The 23,880-nt window shown below is 43.6% G+C and overlaps 1 protein-coding gene across 2 annotated transcripts in view; it reads right to left on the reverse strand.

Moving 5' to 3' along the window:
• Positions 1–8,417: 8,417 nt before the first annotated feature.
• The window catches only part of stx6 (syntaxin 6), a 32,272-nt gene continuing 16,809 nt past the window's right edge, over positions 8,418–23,880 (reverse strand). The window contains exon 7 of one of the 2 annotated variants that reach the window (XM_060830080.1): positions 8,418–11,578. In XM_060830080.1, the coding sequence (XP_060686063.1) occupies positions 11,146–11,578 (433 nt within the window). In that variant the 3' untranslated portion in view covers positions 8,418–11,145. The remainder of the gene's footprint in view (positions 11,579–23,880) is intronic. The other variant, XM_060830081.1, reaches the window with a different exon arrangement.

A 23,880-nucleotide genomic window follows, 5' to 3' on the forward strand; every position in this document is an offset into this window, starting at 1 on the left:
ATTGAAGCATAAAATTAGAAAGATATTAATAGATTAAGTGGGAGGACAAATGAGTTTCCATAAAGGCACACATGACAACATTTGGAGCAGGATACTTTTAGAACAGGATACTTCCAAAATACAGCAAAGCCATAAACAGTGGACATAGATTTTCAAAATGACATCAACAGGCCACAGGAAATAATTAAAGAGGATAGTGGAACAATAGAATAATCCCGATCGAACTAGAATACAAAAGGCTTGAAACTACACCAGCTATACAAAGCCCTGGTCAGTTCACAGGCACCGTTTTAGGAAAGATATTTTGGCCTCGGCAGATTTTACAAGAATGTTATCAGGACTTCAAAGTTGAAATTGCGAGGAACGATTACACAACTGAGCGCAGTCAAAGTTTGCAAGGAATGGCAGAGGGATTGGAGTCGACTCTGCAGATTGGAGCCAGGTTTCCCAGGGTTCAAAGGAAGCCTCATATTTATGATGACCACTGGGTGCTGCAGAGTGTTACAAAGCCAATGAAATACACTCAAAAGTGTAGGTACCATTTTCATGCAGACAACAAGGAAGATGAGTGAATTTAGGAAACATTTGAGACACAGACAGTGCAGGAAGGGCTTCCAATTCGTTTTTACATGAGGTCCTGCGTGCTGGCTCAGTTATTGATTTCCAATCTGGGATTGTTAATGAACGTTATTCAAGGGCAAAGGCTATAGGGAGGATAGGGAATTTGGATCACAGATTCACCCCGCCAGAATTAATATTGACGTCCACATTCTCTGATTGGTCTCCACAAACTGTGATCTCCGATTCTGTAGATGGGGGTGGTGTCAATTTTGAAAGAATGAATAAAGCTGAGAAAGGGGTTGGATCTCATCGGCATTGTGAAGTTCAACACAGTGAGCATTGACGGGGTGTATCCATTTGAGGTGAGCTGAAAACCAGTAGCAGTCGATCTAAAAGGGAGACGATAAATCCAGTCAGGAGTTCAGGCAAAATGCTTTTGCCCATAGAGTGGTGAGACTGTGGAACTCAGGCCAATGTAATAAAAGGGAAACTAGGTACACATGAGTAAGAGAATAAGACAGAAGGATACGAGACGAATTCCCAACAAGAATAGAGTGGTGTGTGTGGCCCAGTGCGAGACTGTTCACTCTGTTATTCTGTAATTAAAGATCCCCATAAGGTGGCACCCCACAGAGAGGGGAGGAAGTTGATGACAGACGTGTGCGAGCCCCAGGTGCTGGGAGTGAAGAGACACAGACAGCCTCCCAGGGTCAGAGGCTTGATTGTCAGTGCACGGTCTCTCAGCTCCTCACAGGCAGTGCAGCCTCAGCTTCCCCCTCAGGCTGCATTACAATGGTAATGAATCCAGCTGGACTGACAGCTTGTCCTGGGGAGATCGGGCTGGGGGTGGGGGGGAGGAGGTTAGCTGTGGGCTGGAGGATGGAGGTTGGTGGGGGTTTGCCTGGGCCCCAGCTGCTGGCTGTCGATGTCGCCTAGAGGGGGTTGGGGAGCGGGGGGAAGAGCAGTGGGAATCTGTCCTGATGCTCTGCAAATCCACCCTCACCTGCTGTCAGAGGAACTCTCTATTCAGCCACTGATGTCATTGGCAGAGGCTGTGGTGACTGCTTTTATGATTAACTCTTCACTTGCCTCGACTCCAAACCCCCTGCAGCGTTTCAAACTTGGCAGAAACAGAGAAAATGTAGAAACTGGGAGCAGGAGGAGGCCATTCAGCCCTTTGAGTCTGTTCCCACATTCAATACGATCATCCAACTCAGTCCCTGTTCCTGCTCTCTCCCCATAACCTTCGATCCCTGTAGGCCGAAGAACGAAATCTATCTCCTTCTTGAGAACATTCAGTGTTTTGACCTCAATCGTTTTCTGTGCCAGAGGGTGCCACGGGCTCACAGCTCTTTGGGTGAAGACGTTTCTCCTCATCATGGTGTTAAATGGCCTGTCCTGTCTCCTTAGCAACAAAATCGCGAATTGCTTGAAAAACTCACCAGGTCTGGCAGTATCAGTGGAGAAAAAGCCGAGGTAATGTTTCAGATCCAGTGACCCTTGTTCAGAACTGTGTCCTTTTTCGGGAACACACATCCTGCATTTCCCCTGTTAGGATTTTATAGGTTTCTATGAGATTCCCCCTCATTCTTCTAAGCTTCAGTGAATATCATCCTAACTGATCCAGTCCTGTCACCCCAGGAATCAGTCTGTTAAACCTCCATTGCACTCGCTCTGTAGGCAGAACATCCTTCCTCAGATAAGAAGACCAAGACTGCACAGAGTATTCCTTGGTCTGGTCTCATCAAGGCTCTGTACAATTGCAGCAAGACCTCCCTGCTCCTATACTTGAATAACATTTATGACAAATGGTCAGGTCGACCTTATAAATACTGGATCTTTACGCTTAGTCAAAGGGTTGTTGCCACTGAGATGACAGGGGTGCCTTGCCTCTCTAGTGTCACTACTCTACGGATGATGACATAAATGTAATTGTTTTATCCTGTTCCCAATAAGGCTAATTACATGCATTCTCCATAACATACTTAGATCCAACAACCAGGTTTCCTTAATATACACAGAATGATTAATTTATTATAAAACAAAACTGGTTAATGCAGACCAACATTGACCAAGGTGAGAGCTGCAGGGACTTGGTGTGAGTTAGAAACTAGGCAGCAGGATAGAAGCTGGTGACTTCAGGAGAGCTGGGTTATTGGTTATCAGTGTTGGTTAACACACATGCAGAATGTAAATGTATGAATATTTACATCTCAACAGAATCCAAAACACACATACATTCACACCTGTTAAAGGAAGAAAACAGATATTTCTCTGCACAGCTTCAATTTGGGAGAAAGCACTTTTGACCGATAATGGTTAGTTTTTGAAGGAAACAAAAAGGATAAGGAGTGGTCTGTTCAGCTTGTTGGTCTGGCTTTCTAGAGCACGTAGACAGGTTACTAGACAAGTGGAGTTATCTCTGGGGCCTTGCTAGATACAGCTTGCTCAGGAAACACAGTACCCAGACATTTTCGACCTGTTCTTTCTCGAGGAAAAGAACATCCTGGTAAATCTTTTCTGAACCCTCTCGATCCTTCCTGTGAGGAATATAGAACATAGAACATAGAAAAATACAGCGCAGTACAGGCCCTTCGGCCCTCCATGTTGCGTTGACCCAAGCCCACCTAACCTACACTAGCCCACTTTCCTCCATATGCCTACCCAATGCCCATTTAAATGCCCATAAAGAGGGAGAGTCCACCACTGCTACTGGCAGGGCATTCCATGAACTCATGACTCGCTGAGTAAAGAATCTACCCCTAACATCTGTCCTATACCTACCACCCCTTAATTTAAAGCTATGCCCCCTCGTAATATCTGACTCCATACGTGGAAAAAGGTTCTCATGGTCAACCCTATCTAAACCCCTAATCATCTTGTACACCTCTATCAAGTCACCCCAAACCTTCTTTTCTCCAATGAAAACAGCCCCAAGTGCCTCAGCCTTTCCTCATACGATCTTCCTACCATACCTGGCAACATCCTGGTAAACCTCCTCTGCACCCGTTCCAGTGCCTCCACATCCTTCCTATAGTATGGTGACCAAAACTGCACACAATACTCCAGATGTGGCCGCACCAGAGTCTTATACAACTGCAACATGACCTCAGGACTCCAGAACTCAATTCCTCTACCAATAAAAGCCAGTACGCCATATGCCTCCTTCACAGCACTATTTACCTGGGTGGCAACTTTCAGAGATCTGTGTACATGGACACCAAGATCCCTCTGCTCATCCACACTACCAAGTATCCGACCATTAGCCCAGTACCCCAACTTCTTGTTACTCTTACCAAAGTGAATCACTTCACACTTAGCTGCATTGAACTCCATTTGCCACCTTTCTGCCCAGCTCTGCAGCTTATCTATATCCCGCTGTAACCTGCCACATCCTTCCTCACTGTCAACAACTCCACCGACTTTCGTATCATCCGCAAACTTGCTCACTCAACCTTCTAGCCCTTCCTCCAGGTCATTTATAAAAATGACAAACAGCAATGGTCCCAAAACAGATCCTTGCGGAACACCGCTGGTAACTGTACTCCAAGATGAACCTTTACCATCAACTACTACCCTCTGTCTTCTTCCAGCCAGCCAATTCCTAATCCAAACCTCCAACTCACCCTCAATGCCATACCTCCGTATTTTTTGCAGTAGCCTACCATGGGGAACCTTATCAAACACCTTACTAAAATCCATATACACCACATCTAATGCTTTACCCTCATCCACCTCTTTAGTCACCTCAAAGAACTCAATAAGGTTTGTGAGGCACGACCTGCCCTTCACAAAACCATGCTGACTATCCTTGATCACATTAATCCTATCCAGATGTTCATAAATCCTATCCCTTACAATTCTCTCTAAGACTTTGCCCACAACAGAAGTGAGACTCACCGGCCTATAGTTACTGGGTTATCTCTACTCCCCTTCTTGAACAAGGCAACCACATTTGCTATCCTCCAGTCTTCTGGCACTATTCCTTCAGACAACGAGAACATAAAAATCAAGCTGAAAATGTGTTGCTGGTTAAAGCACAGCAGGTTAGGCAGCATCCAAGGAACAGGAAATTCGACGTTTCGGGCATAAGCCCTTCATCAGGAATCAATGGCTCTGCAATCTCTTCCCTTGCTTCCCAGAGAATCCTAGGATAAATGTCATCAGGCCCAGGGTACTTATCTATTTTCACCCTTTCCAGAATTTCCAACATCTCTTCCCTACATTCCTCAAAGCCATCCATTCTAATTAATTGTGACTCAATATTCACATCGGCAACAATGTCCTGTTCCTGAGTGAATACTGACGAAAAGTATTCATTCAGTGTCTCCCCAATTTCTTCAGCCTCCACACGCAACTTCCCACTACTATCCTTGAATATGTGAGCTTTCCAATGATGGAGTATTGCTGGGAGAGGGTTAGGTGCTCCCTGCCTCCTTTGTCCAGCTCTCCTGAAGTCACTAGCTTCTATCATGTTGCTTAATTTCTAACTGGCACCAAGTCTGTGCAGCTAACACTTTTGTCAATGTTGGTCTGCATTGACAAACAGGTCAGTGGGTTAAATGTGTGGCTGAAAATGAGGGATTGATGCAGTCTGACAGTAGGTGAGTCAATTGAGTGTAGTGAATTTCACAGTTTATGAAACTATGGTTTATTCACAAGGTTACAAAAATGACCTTGACAGCTAACGTGAAGTCTTCTTCTGGGGCTGCACCTGGGGTTTATAGTACCATTCTTAACTACAGCGGTTAGCTCCACACACATCCTTTCCAGGAGACTTCCTGATCTATTGTGGCTTTACTCCTCTTGTCCACCTTCTGCACCAAGATCCCCCAAATACTGCACCCAGGAACCTGGGGGCACGCTCTCTGGTCTGTTCCCCTCAAACATTAGACTGGAGCACAGGCACATGACTTTTCCAGAGGGCTGGTACAGACAGGACAGGTCCATCTGTGTAATCCCTATTCTATGATTCATAGAAGTAGGCCTTTTAGTCGACTGAACATGCTCTGCCCTCAATAAATCTATAGCTGATCTTCTGTCACAGAGCCATCCTTTTGCACAATCCCCCATATTCCTTGACGTAATAATATCTAAACACTTGCCAATCTCTGACATGAACCTGCTGAGCAATCGAGCTTCCAGTATCTTCCAGGGTAGAGAATTACCCCTCAATCTCACTTTATCCAGGGCCAGAGAGAGAAATCATGGGCCCTGGGACATCTCCTACATTTGGGTTTCTCCTATGCAGCCTGTCTCCAATTATAATCCTTAATTGCTGCTGTTGAGACCCTTCTCAATGTGTGTTGGGTCCTACAAGGGAGAGTTAGAGCAGCACTCCATTATTAAGTGATGTTAGCTTTGATTCTTTTCTAGGATGTAGCATTGCTGGCACGGCTTGCATTTGTATTCCATGCCTAGTTATCCTTTGACTGAGTGGCTTAGTGGACCATTTCAGAGGTCAGTTAAGACTGAACCACATTGACGTGGGTCTGGAGTCACATTTAAGCGAGGATTTCAGACTTCACTCCCGAAAGGACGTCAGAAATCAATAGTGACACTTCTACACTTGAGTTTACCAACATTTAGAATTAGGATTTTTTTTTCATTCATTCACAGGATGAGGGCATACCTGACATTTATTGCACGTCCCTAATTGCCCAGAGGGCAGTTAAGAGTCAATCAGATTGCGGTGGATCTGGAATCACATGTAGGCCAGAGTCTAGGTAAGGATGGCAATTTCCTTCCCTAAAGGGTATCAGATGTTTTTTTCCCCTGATCATTGTCCTTTATTCCAGATTTTTTAAATGATATCAAATTCCACCATCTGCCCTAGTGGGATTCAAACCCAGTCTGGCAATAACACCACTAAGCCATTGCCTCAGAGTCAAAGAGATGTACAGCGTGGAAACAGACCCTTCGGTCCAACCTGTCCATGCCGACCAGATATCCCAACCCAATCTAGTCCCACCTGCCAGCACCCGGCCCATATCCCTCCAAACCCTTCCTATTCATATACCCATCTAAATGCCTCTTAAATTGTTGCAATTGTACTAGCCTCCACCACACCCTCTGGCAGCTCATTCCATACACGTACTACCCTCTGCGTGAAAAAGTTGCCCCTTTGGTCTCTTTTATATCTTTTCCCTTTCACCCTAAACCTATGCCCTCTAGTTCTGGACTCCCCGACCCCAGGGAAAAGACTTTGCCTATTTACCCTATCCATGCCCTTCATAATTTGGTAAACCTCTATAAGGTCACCCCTCAGCCTCCGATGCTCCAGGGAAAACAGCCCCAGCCTGTTCAGCCTCTCCCTGTAGCTTAGATCCTCCAACCCTGGCAACATCCTTGTAAATCTTTTCTAAACCCTTTCAAGTCCCTCAGACAATTCAACAATATCTTCTAATTAAAAACTCTCAATTAAATCTAAACACACCACATTCAAGAAATACATTAATTTTCTTGTTTTAAAAAAAAATCATAGAACACCAGGTTATAGTCCAACAGGTTTATCTGGAAGTACCAGCTTTGAAATTAGTTAGGTAACTGATGAAGGAGCAGCGCTCCGAAAGCTAGTGCTTCCAAACAAACCTGTTGGACTATAATCTGGTGTTGTGTGATTTTTAGACTTTATGTGCCCAGTTCATCATTAATTTTCTAGACAATGCAATATTTTCATTGTCGCAGGATAATTTTTTTCAGATACTTTTTAGAAGTTTTAACTAGCATAGAAGAGGAGGGAGAAGTAGTCAATGTTATGCATTTATATTATGACTGTTGATTTACAGACAGTATTTGAACAATTGGTGCACAAGATATCATTACTCATCAAGCCTGGGGAGCTCAGAATTGGGGATAATATGACGAACTGAGAATTGGTTAACAGACTGAAATCAGAATGTACAAAGAAATCCTTGAATCTATTTTCAGATTAGTAAGACATGGTGAGGCTCAACACTCAGACCTCAGGAGGTTATTAGAGTCTACATCCCTGACAGTTGTGAACACTATCTGTTACCAAGAGCAGGATGGGTGATGGGGCCCATTGTATTGTGTTGGAGTGACAGCAGGGGGCAGTCTCCAAGGTGACACCTCCAGGACTGATCGCTGACTCAGGATGTTGGGCGTGAGTAGACAGGGCTAGGACGCTGTGGGGGCTCAGAACTACCCCTTCAAACATCAAGTCTTCGTCGGCCAGCACTCTCCAGCCACTGAGTTGACCTTCCTGGACATGACTGCTGGGCCTGGATATTTGTCCAGGGGCCCCAGCATCAGCTGGCTCAGCCTCCTAGCCTCAGGTGGGGAGGGCTGGCCAGTAGGCTGAGCATGCGATGGAGGGGGAAGGTCGACCTTCCTTTGCCCACGCAGAAACCCCCATCTCCTGGTGCGAGCCCTCACCCCGATGCTGTCCCTGCTCTTGGTGCAGGTCTCACCCTTTATATGCAGTAAGTGTACACAAAAACGGGACCCTTTCACATGAAGTAAATGTGAATGAAAGACCCTGCCGTGTGCAGTAATTGTGAATGGGCGCACCCTGTCACATGGAGTAATTGTGAATGACTCCATCATATAGTTAGGATAGAAAGTGTAACACTCCTTCCAAAATTAACTATTGCCATAGAATACACCCTGAGTGAGGCCTTTTCCTAATTCCCACTTTGCCGAAATCACACCTCACGCAGCGCTAGTGCAAGTGCATTTATTCGGAGTGCTGACACGCCTGCAAAGTGGTGGTTTTCATGCTCTGGAAACCTAAACCCAGATACTCCCAGGGCTATACTCCCACAGCACCTTATCACCACAGCCCCTCATTCTCTTGAGCTTTTTTTCCAATTGAACAGTCAGGAGTCAAAGCAGAGGGGATAACTATACATCATTTATTTACACACCAGATTGCAAGACAGAGATCAGAGGACACAAAGTTACCTTGCAATTTATCTCAAGGACATCTTAAAGCATTTTAACAGCCAATTAAGTACTTCTGAAGTGTAGTCATTTTTGCAACGTAGGGAACAGTTTGTGCGCAGCAAGATCACACAGCCAACAAGGTGATAATGAGCCGATAACTTTATAAAATATACATTGATGTAGGATGTGGGATTAACATGATCCAGGTCAGTCTTGTTCTTCAAAATGATGATGAGATGTTTTCTGCTCTCTGGAGAAAGCAGAGAGGACCTCAATCAATCAGAAGACAGCATATTGACAGTGCAGCACCCTCTCAGCACAGCACTAGGAGCGTGAACCTCAATTACATGCACAATTACAATTATGAACCCATGGGTTTCAGACTCGGGAGAGACTGCTTACCTACAGTGCCACACTTGGCATCTACAGAGTGTCCATGGTCATGACCCTCTACCACCCTATTAGACACCTTGGGAGATACATCTACAATGTAGCCTAGAGTGGTGACAGGGATTGGTCACTGTTCCTTTACTGCTCCTCTGGCAAACTCCAGGGAGCAAGGGCTACTCTTCAATGCTTAGTTGCATGAAGGTGTCATCAGCAAGCTTCTCCTCAAGTGCTTTCCAACAGATTTCTCAAAGAGGGTACCATCACATCCAACATGGGTTTTGGACCACATTAAAGTACTTTTGGATGATTTAACTTTTACAATGATCACAACAGCCCGAACACCAATGTTTGTTTTTTTAAAATTACAACTAAATGTCAGCTAATACTGTATTAGAAAAATTAAACATTCATTGTTTTTAAAAAAAAAGATTTGTCCATTAAGCCAATTCCAATTTTAAATGTTGGCTGAGCAAAAAGGTTTTCGCAAACCATCCTCCTGACGACTTTAATCATTTCAAGCGCCTCGATTCGATCATTCTTTAAATGCTTTGAAGCTAATCATCGCTGCAACAAATTCATGTGCCAACATCACCCCAATTCTCCCCAAAAGGCTTCCATCACCACTACCCTTGTCTGGAGACACTGAGTATAGTTCCAGACACCTAAACCATATCTATTTACCCAGAGTGTCAGAAAGCAATCATATGAGCAGTGTTGCAATTCGAGGTGCGCCCCACTCGCTTCCAAAATCCACACAGACACAGTGAACCAGGTCACTTGCCAGTCAACGAGAGCTGGAAATCTGGTTGACATCCTGTCCCTTCCTCCAAAATCAAGCAGTACACGACTGCTACACAGAGATAAGCACTGAGTGGGGACTGAACCTAGGAATATCCACACCCTGCAGGATTCAGGTTGTCAGAGCAAGGCTGGCAGTAAAGAGTTTCTGCAAGCAACAGAATGGGCAAGGAGAAGGTCTATAGGCACAAACCAGCCCCGATTAAGGAAGGCAAGGGTTTTTCCAGTGGCGAGCACTGGTAGTCTAATTACTTTAGCTGTTATTTCTCCAGAGAGGAACAAAAGACAGCAGAAAAGTAGTGTCTCATTACAGTCAGTGCAAAAATATAGATACAAAATGCAGGTGACACACGCACAAAGTTCAGTGCAATCTAATCACAAGGACATTTTAATTATGCCAACTGTATTGTGAAGTTGTGTACACATTGCAAAGGTTTACTCTTGAAATGTTCTTGCCTGGAAAGAAACTGATGTTAAAGGCAAACACCAGGTTGGGTTTGCAGATTAGAGGAAATCTGGGCGCAGTGGGAGGACAGAGATAATGAACACTGAGACTGGTGAGCAGTTGGCAGGTGCATCTAAGTTGTTGCTTGAAATTCTTGAGCTCAGAATATTTTAGATGCACTCCCACCTTTGCAAACAAGGCCACTTGGCCCATACACCTTGTCCCAATGGTTTTTTCCAAAAGATGAGCTGTGCTACATCAGAACAACGCTGATGTCTAACTGAGGAAGGGTAACTCTTAATCTTTTCATTCAGGTCAGTGTGACTGGCAAGGCCAGCATTTGGTACTCACCTTAAATTGCCCTTAAACTTGCCCAGCCATTTCAAAGGGCTGGTAAGGGTCAACCACATTACTGTCACATGTCAGGCCAGACCAAGTAAGGATGGCAGATATCCTTCCCTCAAGGACATTTGGTTCTCGAATGTTTCTTTTCTTACATCAACAATGGTTCTCGTGGTCACCATTACTTAGACTAGATTTATTAATTGAAGTTAAATTACACATGATGTCAGGGTGGGACTTGAACTGATGCCCTCAGAACATTAGCCTGGTCTTCTGTATTAGTGACATCAGCACCAGACCGCAGACTCCCTCAACTGGTAGAATACTGGGTAATACACGTGGATTTGACCAAGATCAGTTCGTGTTAATATCGCCAAAATAAATTGCCCTCAGGATCAGAGTGTGATGGACTCCTAAATGTCAGTCATGAGGGGGACTGGAATTGATTTGCGCAGTTTTCTCCCAAGGCCAGCTCATTACCCAATCCTCATGAGAACAATGGGTCAGCCAAGGACAGAAGTGTAAAATGGTTGCTAGCTTATCAGCCGTGCAGTCAGAAACAGGCAAACGCTCACTGCTGATTCCATCTAGTCGACCATGAATACCTGCCTCACAGGAGTCAAATACACCAGTGAGCTAAAATGGCAAACTGCCTACATCATTTGCTTAAGGCACTAAGATGTTGACCAAAACATACGTTTTTAAAAAAAAATGGAATATTTGTAAAGCAGTGATTTGGGGAAATACCCGACAATAGACCTCCTTCCCTCAGAGTTGCATGTTAGAGTTTTGGGGGGGGGGGGGGGGGGGGGGGGGGGGGAGGGAGAGACCTGTTTTTTCATTTCAGCATTTTTTGCAAATGAATGACTGGAATAAAACAATAATTCTGCAAACAGTAATGTCAATGGTCGGGTTAGTAGGACATGTTTGCTGGAGAAACACCTCACAACCAGGCCGACCCATGGAAAGCATGCACCACAAAGTACAGGGCTGTTCTCTTGTTTAGCCTTTTGCGTCCGCTCTTCCATTCTCCCTCTCCAACACAAACAGTTCCGGCTTAGAGAGTGAACAATAATATCAGCACCACGACCAAGATGATAAGTAGGATGACAATTCCACACCACTGACGCCGATCTGAGGAAGAAAATAAGACACTGTTTTCAAAAAGTCATTAATTTCCTTAAATATCATTTTACACATGTCTTCAAAATAAAGGCAGCTGCAGCAGCTTTTGACTCGGTCAATTCATCATTCATTGAATATAGTCTTAAAACTTGGTTCGTAACAGCTCCTGAACTGGTTTCAAGCAGCAGAGGGTAAGATTTCAGAGCATGCTTTGGCCCTCATACTTCAATAAAACTTTGGTAGAGATTACACAAATTGGAAGGAGAAACACATTTACTAGTGATGCCTTAGCCATGGTGGTGGATGTAAAAGACATTTAACACTATTTACAAACAAAGCAGGACAGTCTTCCTTCATGTCTGGGACACAAGTCCCCTCTTAACCATTATCTACAGTGATATGGTCGTTATCACCCTCCTGGTTGTGGAATCTTGCTATGTATAAATATGGGACCATATTTACCATCATAACCAAAGCAACTGGAGGTAGCGAAAGAAATTTCATAAAGTCCCTCTCCTATTGACACCCCATTCCCTCCCCCTTCCCTCGCATCTATCTGACCCTACTTCTTCATGTGATCCCCATCACACCTATAACATTCACACTGCAAGTACAAAACACAGATCGGAGCTTCACTATCGTGTTCACACTACAAGTACAAAGACAAACTTGAGCCTCCCTGAAGTGTTTATAGTGAGCAAAGTTAAAAACCACACAACAGCAGGTTATAGTCCAACAGGTTTATTTGGAAGCACTGGCTTTGGGAGCGGAAGGAGCAGCGCTCTGAAAGCTAGTGTCTCCAAATAAACCTGTTGGACTATAACCTGGAGTTGTGTGGTTTTTAACTTTGTACACCCCAGTCCAACACCGGCATCTCCATACTGTGCACAAAGACACGACCCTCACTATAGCATTTCTACAGGGAGTACAAATACAGACTAGAACCCTGACTCCCCTATGGTGAAGTATAAAAAGAGACTGGATTGCAATGCTACTACATGTACAAACACAGACTAGATAATGTTGTGAAGGCTTCTGTAAATATTCTTTTGAGCATTAGCGTTTTAAGGGATCATGAAAAAAGCAGATTAATTTCAGATCTGTGGAGACCTGGATTGTGTCTGAACAAATAAATAAATGGGAACTTTGGACTCTGGAACGTTTTGTTTTAAATATGGCATTTCTTGGAAGCCACAGTGTTTCAGTGAATTGCTGGAGGTCACTGCCTGAGTTTTATGACTGCTGCAGAGCTACTTTCTGTTTGAACAACAGTGTTGTTGGAGGCTGTTCGGAGCGCCCAGTGACATCAATTGCTTTCTTTTCACAGACGCTGCCAGACTTGCTGAGTTTCTCCAGCAATTTGTGATTTTGCCTGTTTCAGAACTCCAGCATCTACAGTTGTTTCAGTTTTGCATTAATGCATTCAGCTCCTTGATTTAGTAATTATGGAATATATTAGTGTACTTTACAATAAAAACTGATCCAAACTATTTATTCAACTCCTCAGCAGTTTCCTGGTTCCCCATTATTATTTTCCAAGCCATATGGGACCTATGTTCTCTTTGGCCTTGCTATTTTTGATATATTTAAAATGAATTTTAAAAGAACTGGGTAAAATATTTATGTCGTGAACTGTTGCATACTGGCACTAGAGGGACACAGAGCAGTTCTTCCATCTCAATTATAACATTAAAAGGTGGCTCCTCCTTAACAGAGAGAGAATGAGAGTGTGTGTGTGTGTGTGTGTGTGTGTGTGTGTGTGTGTGCGCACTCTTTAGAAAGGAACAGAGATATACTTCCATATTCTGAACTGTGTACTAATTAGCTTCACAACTTGGCCAAGTAAGTCTTATTTTCAGTCATTTTGTTGACTAAAGAAATCTGATAGATAGGTTTGGAATCAAAAAAATCTAAAATAAAAGTGTTCACACAGCTAAGTAAAATATTTAATGTTACCTTGTGACTTTTGGAATAGACAGCTTGAGATTACAAACAGTGATACTAGGCATTTCCTATAATGCTGATCTATTTTCCCAAATTGTATTCACTTCCATGGGAGGGAGTGGATTCAGTCTTGGGGAGTGAATGTCAGTGGTGCTTTTCTGCCCTCTGTTCCCAGAGGTGAGAACTTCTGAAGGATTAAGAGTCCCACAAATGCCAGGGGCCCATACATAGAGTCACAGAGATGTACAGCATGGAAACAGACCCTTCGGTCCAACCCAACAATGCCGACCAGATATCCCAACCCAATCTAGTCCCACCTGCCAGCACCCGGCCCATATCCCTCCAAACCTTTCCTCTTCATATACCCATCCAAATGCCTTTTATATGCTGCAATTGTACCAGCCTCCACCACTTCCTCTGGCAGCTCATTCCATACATGTACCACCCTGTGTGAAAAGGTTGCCTCTTAGGTCTCTTTTATATCTTTCCCCTTTCACCCTAAACCCGCCCTCTAATTCTGGACTCCCCGACCCCAGGGAAAAGACTTTGTCTATTTTCCCTATCCATGCCCCACATAATTTTGTAAACCTCTATAAGGTCACCCCTCAGCCTCCGATGCTCCAGGGAAAACAGCCTGTTCAGCCTCTCCTTGTAGCTAAGATCCTCCAACCCTGGCAACATCCTTGTAAATCTTTTCTAAACCCTTTCAAGTTTCACAACATCTTTCCGATAGGAAGGAGACCAGAATTGCATGCAATATTCCAACAGTGGCCTAACCAATGTCCTGTACAGGCACAACATGACCTCCCAACTCCTGTACTCAATACTCTGACCAATAAAGGAAAGCATACCAAACACCTTCTTCACTATCCTATCCACCTTTGACTCCACTTTCAAGGAGCTATGAACCTGCACTCCAAGATCTCTTTGTTCAGCAACATTTCCTAGGACTCAAAGTTTGTGCGAAGATTTGTAGCTCGGGTGCTCGTTGTTGTGGTTCTGTTCACCGAGCTGGAAGTTTTTGTTGCAAACGTTTCGTCCCCTGGCTAGGCGACATCATCAGTGCTTTGGAGCCTCCTGCGAAGCGCTTCTTTGATGTTTCTTCCGGTATTTATAGTGGTCTGTCCTTGCCGCTTCCGGTTGTCAGTTTCAGCTGTCCGCTGTAGTGGTTGGTATATTGGGTCCAGGTCGATGTGTTTGTTGATGTGTGAACATTCATCCACAAACTCCATCAACAAACACATCGACCTGGACCCAATATACCAACCACTACAGTGGACAGCTGAAACTGACAACTGGAAGCGGCAAGGACAGACCACTATAAATACCGGAAGACAGGGAGTGGAGTGCATCATTTCCCCCTCCAACGCTATTTTGATTTAGTCCTTGCCCTCCCCTTCACTGTTTTGATCACACAGCATTGCCCTTTGATGTAAAGGGCACTGCTTGTCACTGGCCACTCGGGTGTTTCCTTTCTTCCTGGTGGTGGAAATTAAATAAAGATTTGTGCACTTTGTGTCTCTCACTAAAAAAAAAAGAGCTCTTGTGAAAGGCACTGCTTGTCACTGGCCATCCGGGTGTTTTCCTATCTTCCTGGTGGTGGAAACTGAATAAAGATTTGTGCACCTTGTGTCTCTCACTGTGTCTTATACCTGCACACACACAACATGAGTGCTAGGGAAAGTATAAGCACTACCGCAGTTAGGTGGTAGTGTGGGGGTTAATTTAAAAAAAACAGGAGGGTGATGAAAAAAAAATTAACAGAAGGGTTAGGGCACTGCTTGTCAAAAAAAAATAAACAGGAGATTTGATAAAGAAAAAAAATAAAAGAGCTCTTGTGAAAGACACTGCTCGTCACTAAAAGAAAAAAAAGAAAAAAAAGGAAAAAAAAATACCGGAAGAAACATCAAAGAAGCGCTTCGCAGGAGGCTCCAAAGCACTGATGATGTCGCCTAGCCAGGGGACGAAACGTTTGCAACAAAAACTTCCAGCTCGGCGAACAGAACCACAACATTTCCTAGGACCTTACCATTAAGTGTATAAGTCCTGCTAAGATTTGCTTTCCCAAAATGCAGCACCTCACATTTATCTGAATTAAACTCCATCTGCTACTTCTCAGCCCATTGGCCCATCTGGTCCAGATCCTGTTGTAATCTGAGGTAACCCTCTTCGCTGTCCGCTGCACCTCTAATTTTGGTGTCATCTGCAAACTTACTAACTGTACCTCTTATGCTCGCATCCAAATCATTTATGTAAATGATGAAAAGTAGAGGGCCCAGCACCGATCCTTGTGGCACTCCACTGGTCACAGGCCTCCAGTCTGAAAAACAACTCTCCAATACCAGCCTCGGTCTTCTACCTTTGAGCCAGTTCTGTATCCAAATGGCTAGTTCTCCCTGAATTCCATGAGATCTAACCTTGCTAATCAGTCTCCCATGGGGAACCTTGTCAAACGAAATCACTATTTTTCCTCACAGGTCCCCTACCATTTGCTGACAGCAGACAATGTGATTATGGTAGTTGTGCAGACAGAGTAACACTTGTATGATGCCAAGTTAGAGCTTTCCAGCAGACCGCTCCAATGATCAGGAATAGAAACTCAAGCCACAAACAACCAACCACGCAATATTACCATACACTTCTTTAGTAAACCACTTTTCAAGCAAAAAAAAACCCCAAATGAAAGAAGAATTCAATAACCTAAACTTTGATCATTTTTTAAGCATAGTCCTAGAGTTTGTGTTTATATTTTTAGTTGAATACTGCTTGGTACAGGTTTCTCAGACAGACTTAACTATGAGTCATAGAGCCGTCTGAACCCAAACCACATACGCCTGGTGTCACTTCCTGGAAAAGTTTCCCCTTCACATTTCCTGTCCCATTCCACAGCTTCCTGCCGGCTGTGGTTCAGTTCTCCGAATCAAAACCACTACCATATTTGGGGATTTCCAACCAGCTGCCTACGTAATCCTGGTGTCCGAGTAGACACCGTGTAGCAGCTCTGTGCTAGCAACAGACTGAGCCAGATGTGATGAAAACAAAAACCACATTAATGTGAAACATTTGACAATCAGATTCTCACAGCAAATAAGCAAACCAGTTTCCTTTTTTTCCCCCATTCAAACTGAACACAACTGTTTGTTGGCATAAATGGATAACAAATCCTGCATGGATTACTGGTCTAAGCAGTAGTTTTAATTGGAGGGCTCTGCAATTTCTTTTCTGGTAATAACCAACTGGATTTCATTTTTTACTCCTCCATTTCATTTCCTTCCACTCTTGAGGGCCTCAAGACCATGAGGCCAGCAGTCCTCTGTTATCCTACTGAACATATAATAGCAGAAATAGGCCATTCAGCCCCTCGAGCCTGCTCCAGCATTCAACAAGTATATTACCAGTTTGACTTCTACTCTCCCATCTACCCTGATAAATTTAGATTCCCTTGCCTAACAAGAATCTATTTATATCTGCTTTAAAAAGACTCATGACTGCAAGGGGCCTCCACCACATCCTGAGGTAGACAGCTCCAAAGTCTTACGACACAAAAAAAGAAATGTCTCTGTATCTCTCTCCTAAAAGGGGCAACCTCAGTTGTAAAAACATCACCTTAGTACTGGACTCAGCCACAGAGGGAACATTGTTTCCAAGTCTACCGAGCATGCAGAATTGTATACACTTCAATCAAGTCGTCCCTCACTCAAACTCTTGTAAAAACAAGCCTAGTCTGTCCAATCTCTCCTCATAAGATAACCAACTCATTTCCAGGTACCAATCTTCATTTTGAAGCACAACTTCTTCAATTACTCTCACAAGAAAGGATAGGATCCCACAAGCCTTCTTGATAATACGCTGTACCTGCATCCTCACTTTGTGACTCATGAACAGGAGCATCTAGATCACTCTACCCATCAGGATTGTGCAGTTGCTCCCTGGTTAAATAATACTCTGAAGTCAGAGAGGTCATAGGCACCAGAGTCGTACAGCACGCAAGTAGATCCTTCAGGCCAACTTGCCCACGTCCTAAACTGATCTAGTCCCAGTTGCCAGCAATTGGCCCATATCCCTCTAAGTCCTTTCTATTCGTGTACCCATCCTGGTGCCTTTTAAATGGGGTGATTCTAATAGCCTCCACCATTTTCTCTGGCAGTTCATTCCATACACCCACTGCCCTGTGTGAAAAGGTTGCCCTGTAGGTCCCTTTTAAATCTTTCCCCACTTGCCTTAAAACTTACGGCCTCTAGTTTTGGACTCCCCTATCCCAGGGAAAAGACTGTGGCTATTCACCCTATCATTATTTTGATACTATCGCAGGTTCCAAAAACGTCACATCATAACCACTCCTCCCACTTCTTCCAATAGCTGGTCACGTGGTAATGGCTCTGCTGTTGCCATTTATATTTCCACCGACCTATCTTTGTTTTACTTGCCTTATTGCCACTTTCACACACTTTACAAGATCATTGCTTTTGCCGTTTAATTACTCCTTCCACCAACCCCATTTTAGAAGCTCCTTTTTGCCCTCCCCCTTCTTTTTAAGCGATCTGTTCACCTACAAAAGCGGCTAAACCTCTAACTTCTCGTATTTCTGATGTAAGGTCATCCACCCGAAATGATTCTTTCTCCACATATGCTAAGTGATCTGCGCGGCTTATCCAAACTTCTCTATTTTGATTTCAATACAGTTCTGGTCTACTTCAAGCAAGGTTCTGAAGGCTCTGCTTAGGACAGAGCCTCAGAAAGTCCTTTCATGAGGTGACCCAGCACGCAGTCTCCAGCTGGCACCATTCTGCCTCTTGTTGAATTGTATCAACAGCAAAAATGGAAACCGTACTTACAGTCTCTTTGTCCAAATCATTATTATAGATTGTAACTAGCTGAGGCCTCAGCATTGATCCTTACATCATTTCACGAATCAGAATCTGTCCATTTCAAATGGTCCAGTTTCTCCTTACTCCTTCCAATAAGCAATTCTTTACGCTAATAAACTATGCCGCACTTTATTAGTTCATATCTTACATGAAAACTTCTATGACCTATCGCAAATTCAAATATACTGCATCTACTGGCTCCCTTTTATCCACCCTACTGGTTACATCCTCAAAAGAAAATTACCAACTTGTAAAACAATGTTGACTTTGTATGGTCTTACATTTCCAATAACGCTGCCTTTTGGTCCTGTGAAATGGATTCTAGTCCCTCAATTTTCTCTGCTGATATTAATTTAGTTCCTCATTGTCAGCTGTGGCTTAGTTGGTAACACGCTCACCTAAGTTATGAGGTTCCAGATATAAGATCCAAGAGTGGAACACAAACATTAAAGCTTACACTCCAATGCAGTATTGAAGGAATGTTGCACTGTTGGAGGTGCTGACGTTCGAATGAGATATTAAACCAAGTCTCTATCTACCTGCTCACATGAATGCAATAGATCCTTTGCCCTGTACTGAAGACAAGTAAACATTGGTGCTGACTAATATTTATTCCTCAAATCAATACCACAAAAGCAGATTATCTGGGCATTGTCAGAGTGTAAATTTGCTGTTTGCATATTGATTACTGTGTTGCCTACACTGCAAAATTCCTATACTTTTAGCTCCTTGGTTACCCTTTCTCCAGTATGTAATTTGTATCCTCTAACGTAAAGACACAATATCGTTTTAATGTTTCTGCAATTTCCACAGTCCCCATAATAATTGCTCCCATTTCCTTAAAAAGAAAGAATGTGTGCTTTAGTTGCTCTTCTTGATTTTTATCCTCTTGTAAAAATTTCTTGCAATCTGTACTTCGATTCTTGGCCAGATTACTCAATTTTCCACCCTTTATAGCGTTGAGGCTGACAACATTATGAGTCTCCTCTTTTAGTCTATTACTTTCCTTAACATATCAATTAGACCATAGATTGATCTTTCTTGCTGAGTTTTCATTTTTTAATGAATATATTTTTGTTGAAAATTTGGGCTAATTTAATGTTGCACACTATACACCACTATCAATCTGAACCAATTTAACCGAATCAACTCTGGCCAGCTCTGCTTCATAACTACAAAAGTGGCTTTATGATTCGTATTTTGGACTGGAGTAGATCAATCTCAAACTTAACATCGACTCCAATGAACTTAACTGTAGCATAATCATATTTTTCTTGGAGGACCTTTGACAATGAGATCAGAAACCAAACTTGCCTCGTCACAAAATATTAAGATTTAAAAATCGGGGATTCAAGATGGCGGCGACCGGGCAAGTCTGAGTCTACAGTGCTCCTCCCAAGACTTGGGCAAAGTGGGTCACCCACCCCCACCACACTCACCAAATCATTTGAAATAACTGTTTAACTTAATTAGTTGTTTAGCATTGAATTTAAACAATTTAATCCTCAGTAAAAATGACTAAAGGGAAGGGAGCCCACAGCTCTCAGCAAGCAGGAACCCCTCCCCCACCCTCTCCAGCTGCAGCAGAGGTGTCTGCAGCCGCCCCGGGGGAATTAACTACAGTGGCGAGCCTCGTGGAAATCATCTCCAAACTGGATGTGAAGATTGATGCTTTTATTGAAGAATCCTGAAGGCAATGGGACTCACTCTCGGCCGCGCTGCAAAAGCACGACCGAGACATTAAGGAAATCGAGCACCAAGTCAGAGGGGCGGAGCTAAAGGCTGCGACCTCTGAAACTACAGCGCAATCGGCCGTGGATCGGGTCCGGACAGCGAGTCCGGACCTTAGAGAACCACACTGACGACATCGATTCGCGAGGTCGTTGGAAAAATATTCGTTTGCTGGGCCTTCCCGAACGGGAAGAGGAAGGCCAGCTTACAAGGTTCCTTGAACAGTGGCTTCCACAGCTGTTAAATCTGAAGCAGCTACAGCTTCCACAGGCAAGGGGAGGATTGGACTTAACTGATATTTCCTAAAATCTGGGAAGTTCCCTATCAATCTGGCTGAACATCGAGGCTTCTCAAGTAAAATGCCCACTTATTAACCTTTTATTTTCAGACAAGAGGGAAATCATTACGGATCACTGTAAAAACCCTATAATACTAAACATAATTAAAGCTTGGAATATAATGTGGCAAAATGAGGGCAACTCACATAAAACATCCCCTTATGCTCCGATAGTGGGAGCATGGGGATTTCAACTGGGGCTTACAGATGCCACTTTTAAACTCTGGAGATCCAGGGGTATCTCATGTTTAGGGGAGCTATTTAAAGAAGGGGTCCTGACGTCTTTTGAACAGCTGCGTCAGATATTGGCTACGGCCAATGGGGGTATCTTCCGTCAGTACTATTTATCATTTACTGCATGATGAAGTAGCGGGAGACATGGACAATCTGCTTAAAACATGGGATCAGGATTTGGGACTAGAAATCTCTATAGAAACGTGGAATGAGATTTGGGAAAACGCCAGGAGAATCACCATCTGCAACAGAACCCAGGCTACCCAGCTGAAGATACTTCATAGGGCCCATATAGCACCGGATTGAGTGGCAAAATTTAAGGCAGGAGCATCTCCAATGTGTCCCAAATGTAAAATAGAGGTAGGCACTCTTGTACATTGCCTATGGACCTGTCATAAGATCCGTAGATACTGGATTAAAGTAGCAAGTACCCTGACAGAAATTTTAGGAACGGAAATTAGAGTGGACCCTGTATCTCTTGGGCTTTTCGAACCTCCCCTCCCTGGATATGCATGGGAAGAGACTATTTTCTATTCTCTCTTTCTGTGCAAGGAAAAATATTTTGGTGAACTGGGTGGCTGAGGGCCCCTCTGGACTTTCGAATTGGCACAGATTAATTATGGAATGTATTCCCCCGACCTCCTTACAAATATGGTGCACCGAAAGACTGAATTATTCCATAAAATATGGCAGCCCTCCTTGAATTATATAAATGCAGATATTTTGGCCATCCTAACAAGGGCTTTTATTTAATTGAGATGGCGAACCTGGCTGGTCCGGGGCCCCTTGGGAGAGGAATCCCGCACGAATACGGGTTTTATTACATTTGATGTTAACGCATTCCGAGCATGTATCTCACTCTCCAATTTCTATGTTATCCGTTGTTTTTTTTTCTCTTTCTCTTATTTGAATAATGTAAGAGACTTAATTATACACTCTGGTTAGTTGTAGGTTAGATTAGTAGTTAGTTGAGTGTTGTGTTTTTTTTCTCTCGGTATTTTTCTTTTGTTAAATTTTGGTTATTATTTAAGATTTAATTGTATATCAATGTTTGTACTTGAGTTTTTTTTTATTTTTGCAAACTTGTAAAAATTTTAAATTTCCAATAAAAAAATCTATAAAAAAAGATTTAATAATTATTGCTCCTAACTGTCCCCAGCATTCTACGAACCCAGCTTTCAGAATATCTTTGCCAATTTAATTTGTCTAATCCGTATGAAAAATAGAAGACCCTCGTGATTATTATATTGCTTTTCTTACAGGTTCAATTTTAATGTTCTGTCCAAAGACAGAACTGCCAGCACGGAGCCTAACGCCTCTGTGCGATGAGTTTTGTATCATTTTCAACTTGAGGCTCCACAAACCACTCCCTCCAAGATTCTGGACACTTAGTCCTAACCTCCACCCATTTTCATTTTACTTCCTGATTTTCTGAACCACTATCCATTCTCCTCACTATTTGAGATTGAGATTCTGCTGACTATTGTGGACCACAGCTCCTCAAACTCCATCTGTCGAACCTTATTCATATTTAGTACCGTCATTCCATGCATTCACGAACCAAAGCAATTGGATACTCCCCTTCCCATTCAGGTTATTCACACTCATGATGTAATATTCCAATCCCCAACACAGGGCTGGCAACACAGTCTTTTGAACTTACAGAGTACAGCGCCTATTCCAGGTTATACTTGTCACATTTGTTTCTTCAACCTCACCCCAATGAATGGCTGCTGGCAACGTAGTGCCATTATCAGTCTGCCATCCATCTTACAGTCCTTGCTCTCAGTCACACAGGGAGCAAAAGCTTGGTACTTTCTAGATTCACGCAAGGGCATCACAGACATGAGATCACATCTTCTGCCCTGACCATCAAAAAATAAAGCCTAAAGGTTTATTTTTAAAAAATGGGTGTGACAGTCTCCCAAAAAAAAAATACCATCCAGACAACTGTCACCCTCCCTGATACCCTGTCTTCAGCCCAGGCTCAAGTCAGCTTTGCAGGATAGAAGGAGGCTCTTCAGCCCATCATGGCCACGCCAGTCATCAAGCATGTATCTACTCTAATTCCATTTTCTAGCACTTGGCCTGCGGTCTTGTATATTATGGTGCTTTGAACGCTCATCTGAATAGTTCTTAAATGTAATGGCTCCCACCTCTACCACTCTTTCAGGTAGTGAGTTCCAGATTCTCTCAACCCTCTGGGTGAAAACATTACTCCGTAAATCCAGTCTAAACCACTGGCTCGTCTTAAATCTTAGCGCTTTGGCAATTGACTCCTGTAAAGTAGGGATGGTTATGCCTATCCCCATGTCAATGCCTCTCAGTTTCATACAGTTGACCTCTACCCCTTAGCCTTCTCTGCTTGAAGGGAAACAACCCCAACTCACCCTAGTTTGTCTTCATGGCTGAATCACTCACCAGAATGTTGTCTAAGTTGGAATCTCCTTTGTACCATATCACCTCCCAGTGCAGTGACCAGAACTGCACACTCCAGCTGGGAATTCACTAACATTACAGGCAGCTCCATCATAAACTCCCTGCTCTTGTACTCGATGCTTTAACCAATAAAGGCAAATATCCTATATGCCTTAACACCTTATCTACTTGTCCTGCTGCCTTGAGGGATGTGTGGTAGACAGGCAAGAGGGTAGAACAACTCAGCAAGTCAGGAAGCATCGAGAGGTGGGGAAGTCAACATTTTGGGCATAACCCATCTTCAGGACTGAGGATGGGGGTAAGGGGAGCTGCACATAAAAGAGGAGGCGGGGGCAGGGTAGTGAAGTGGGTATAGGTGAAAACAGGTAGAGGGTATGATCTGGTTTGTCAATGGGAGGAATGAACTTGGTTGGTGACAGGGAGCAGTGGAAGGGAGAGGAGGTTACTTGAAATTGGAGAATTCAGTGTTGAGTCCTCTGGGCTGTAGGGTGCCCAGGTGGAAGATGAAGTGTTGTTCTTCCAATTTGCGATTTGGTTCATTGTGGCAGTGGAGGAGGCCAAGGATGGTCATGTCGGAAAGGGAAATTAAAGCAGGCGGTGACTGGGAGGTCTGGTCAGCATTGGGAGCACATAATGCAGGAAACTAGGTTGGAGGAGAGGCTGGTGAACCCTCTCTCCCCAAGGAGGACTCGTAGGGGCCTTCGATGGAGGTGAAAGGGGTGGGGTACTGGCAGGATTTGCATTTTCCATTTGCAGGG

The sequence above is a fragment of the Hemiscyllium ocellatum genome, chromosome 9 (genome assembly GCF_020745735.1).
Source record: "Hemiscyllium ocellatum isolate sHemOce1 chromosome 9, sHemOce1.pat.X.cur, whole genome shotgun sequence".
Taxonomy (NCBI): Eukaryota; Metazoa; Chordata; class Chondrichthyes; order Orectolobiformes; family Hemiscylliidae; genus Hemiscyllium; species Hemiscyllium ocellatum.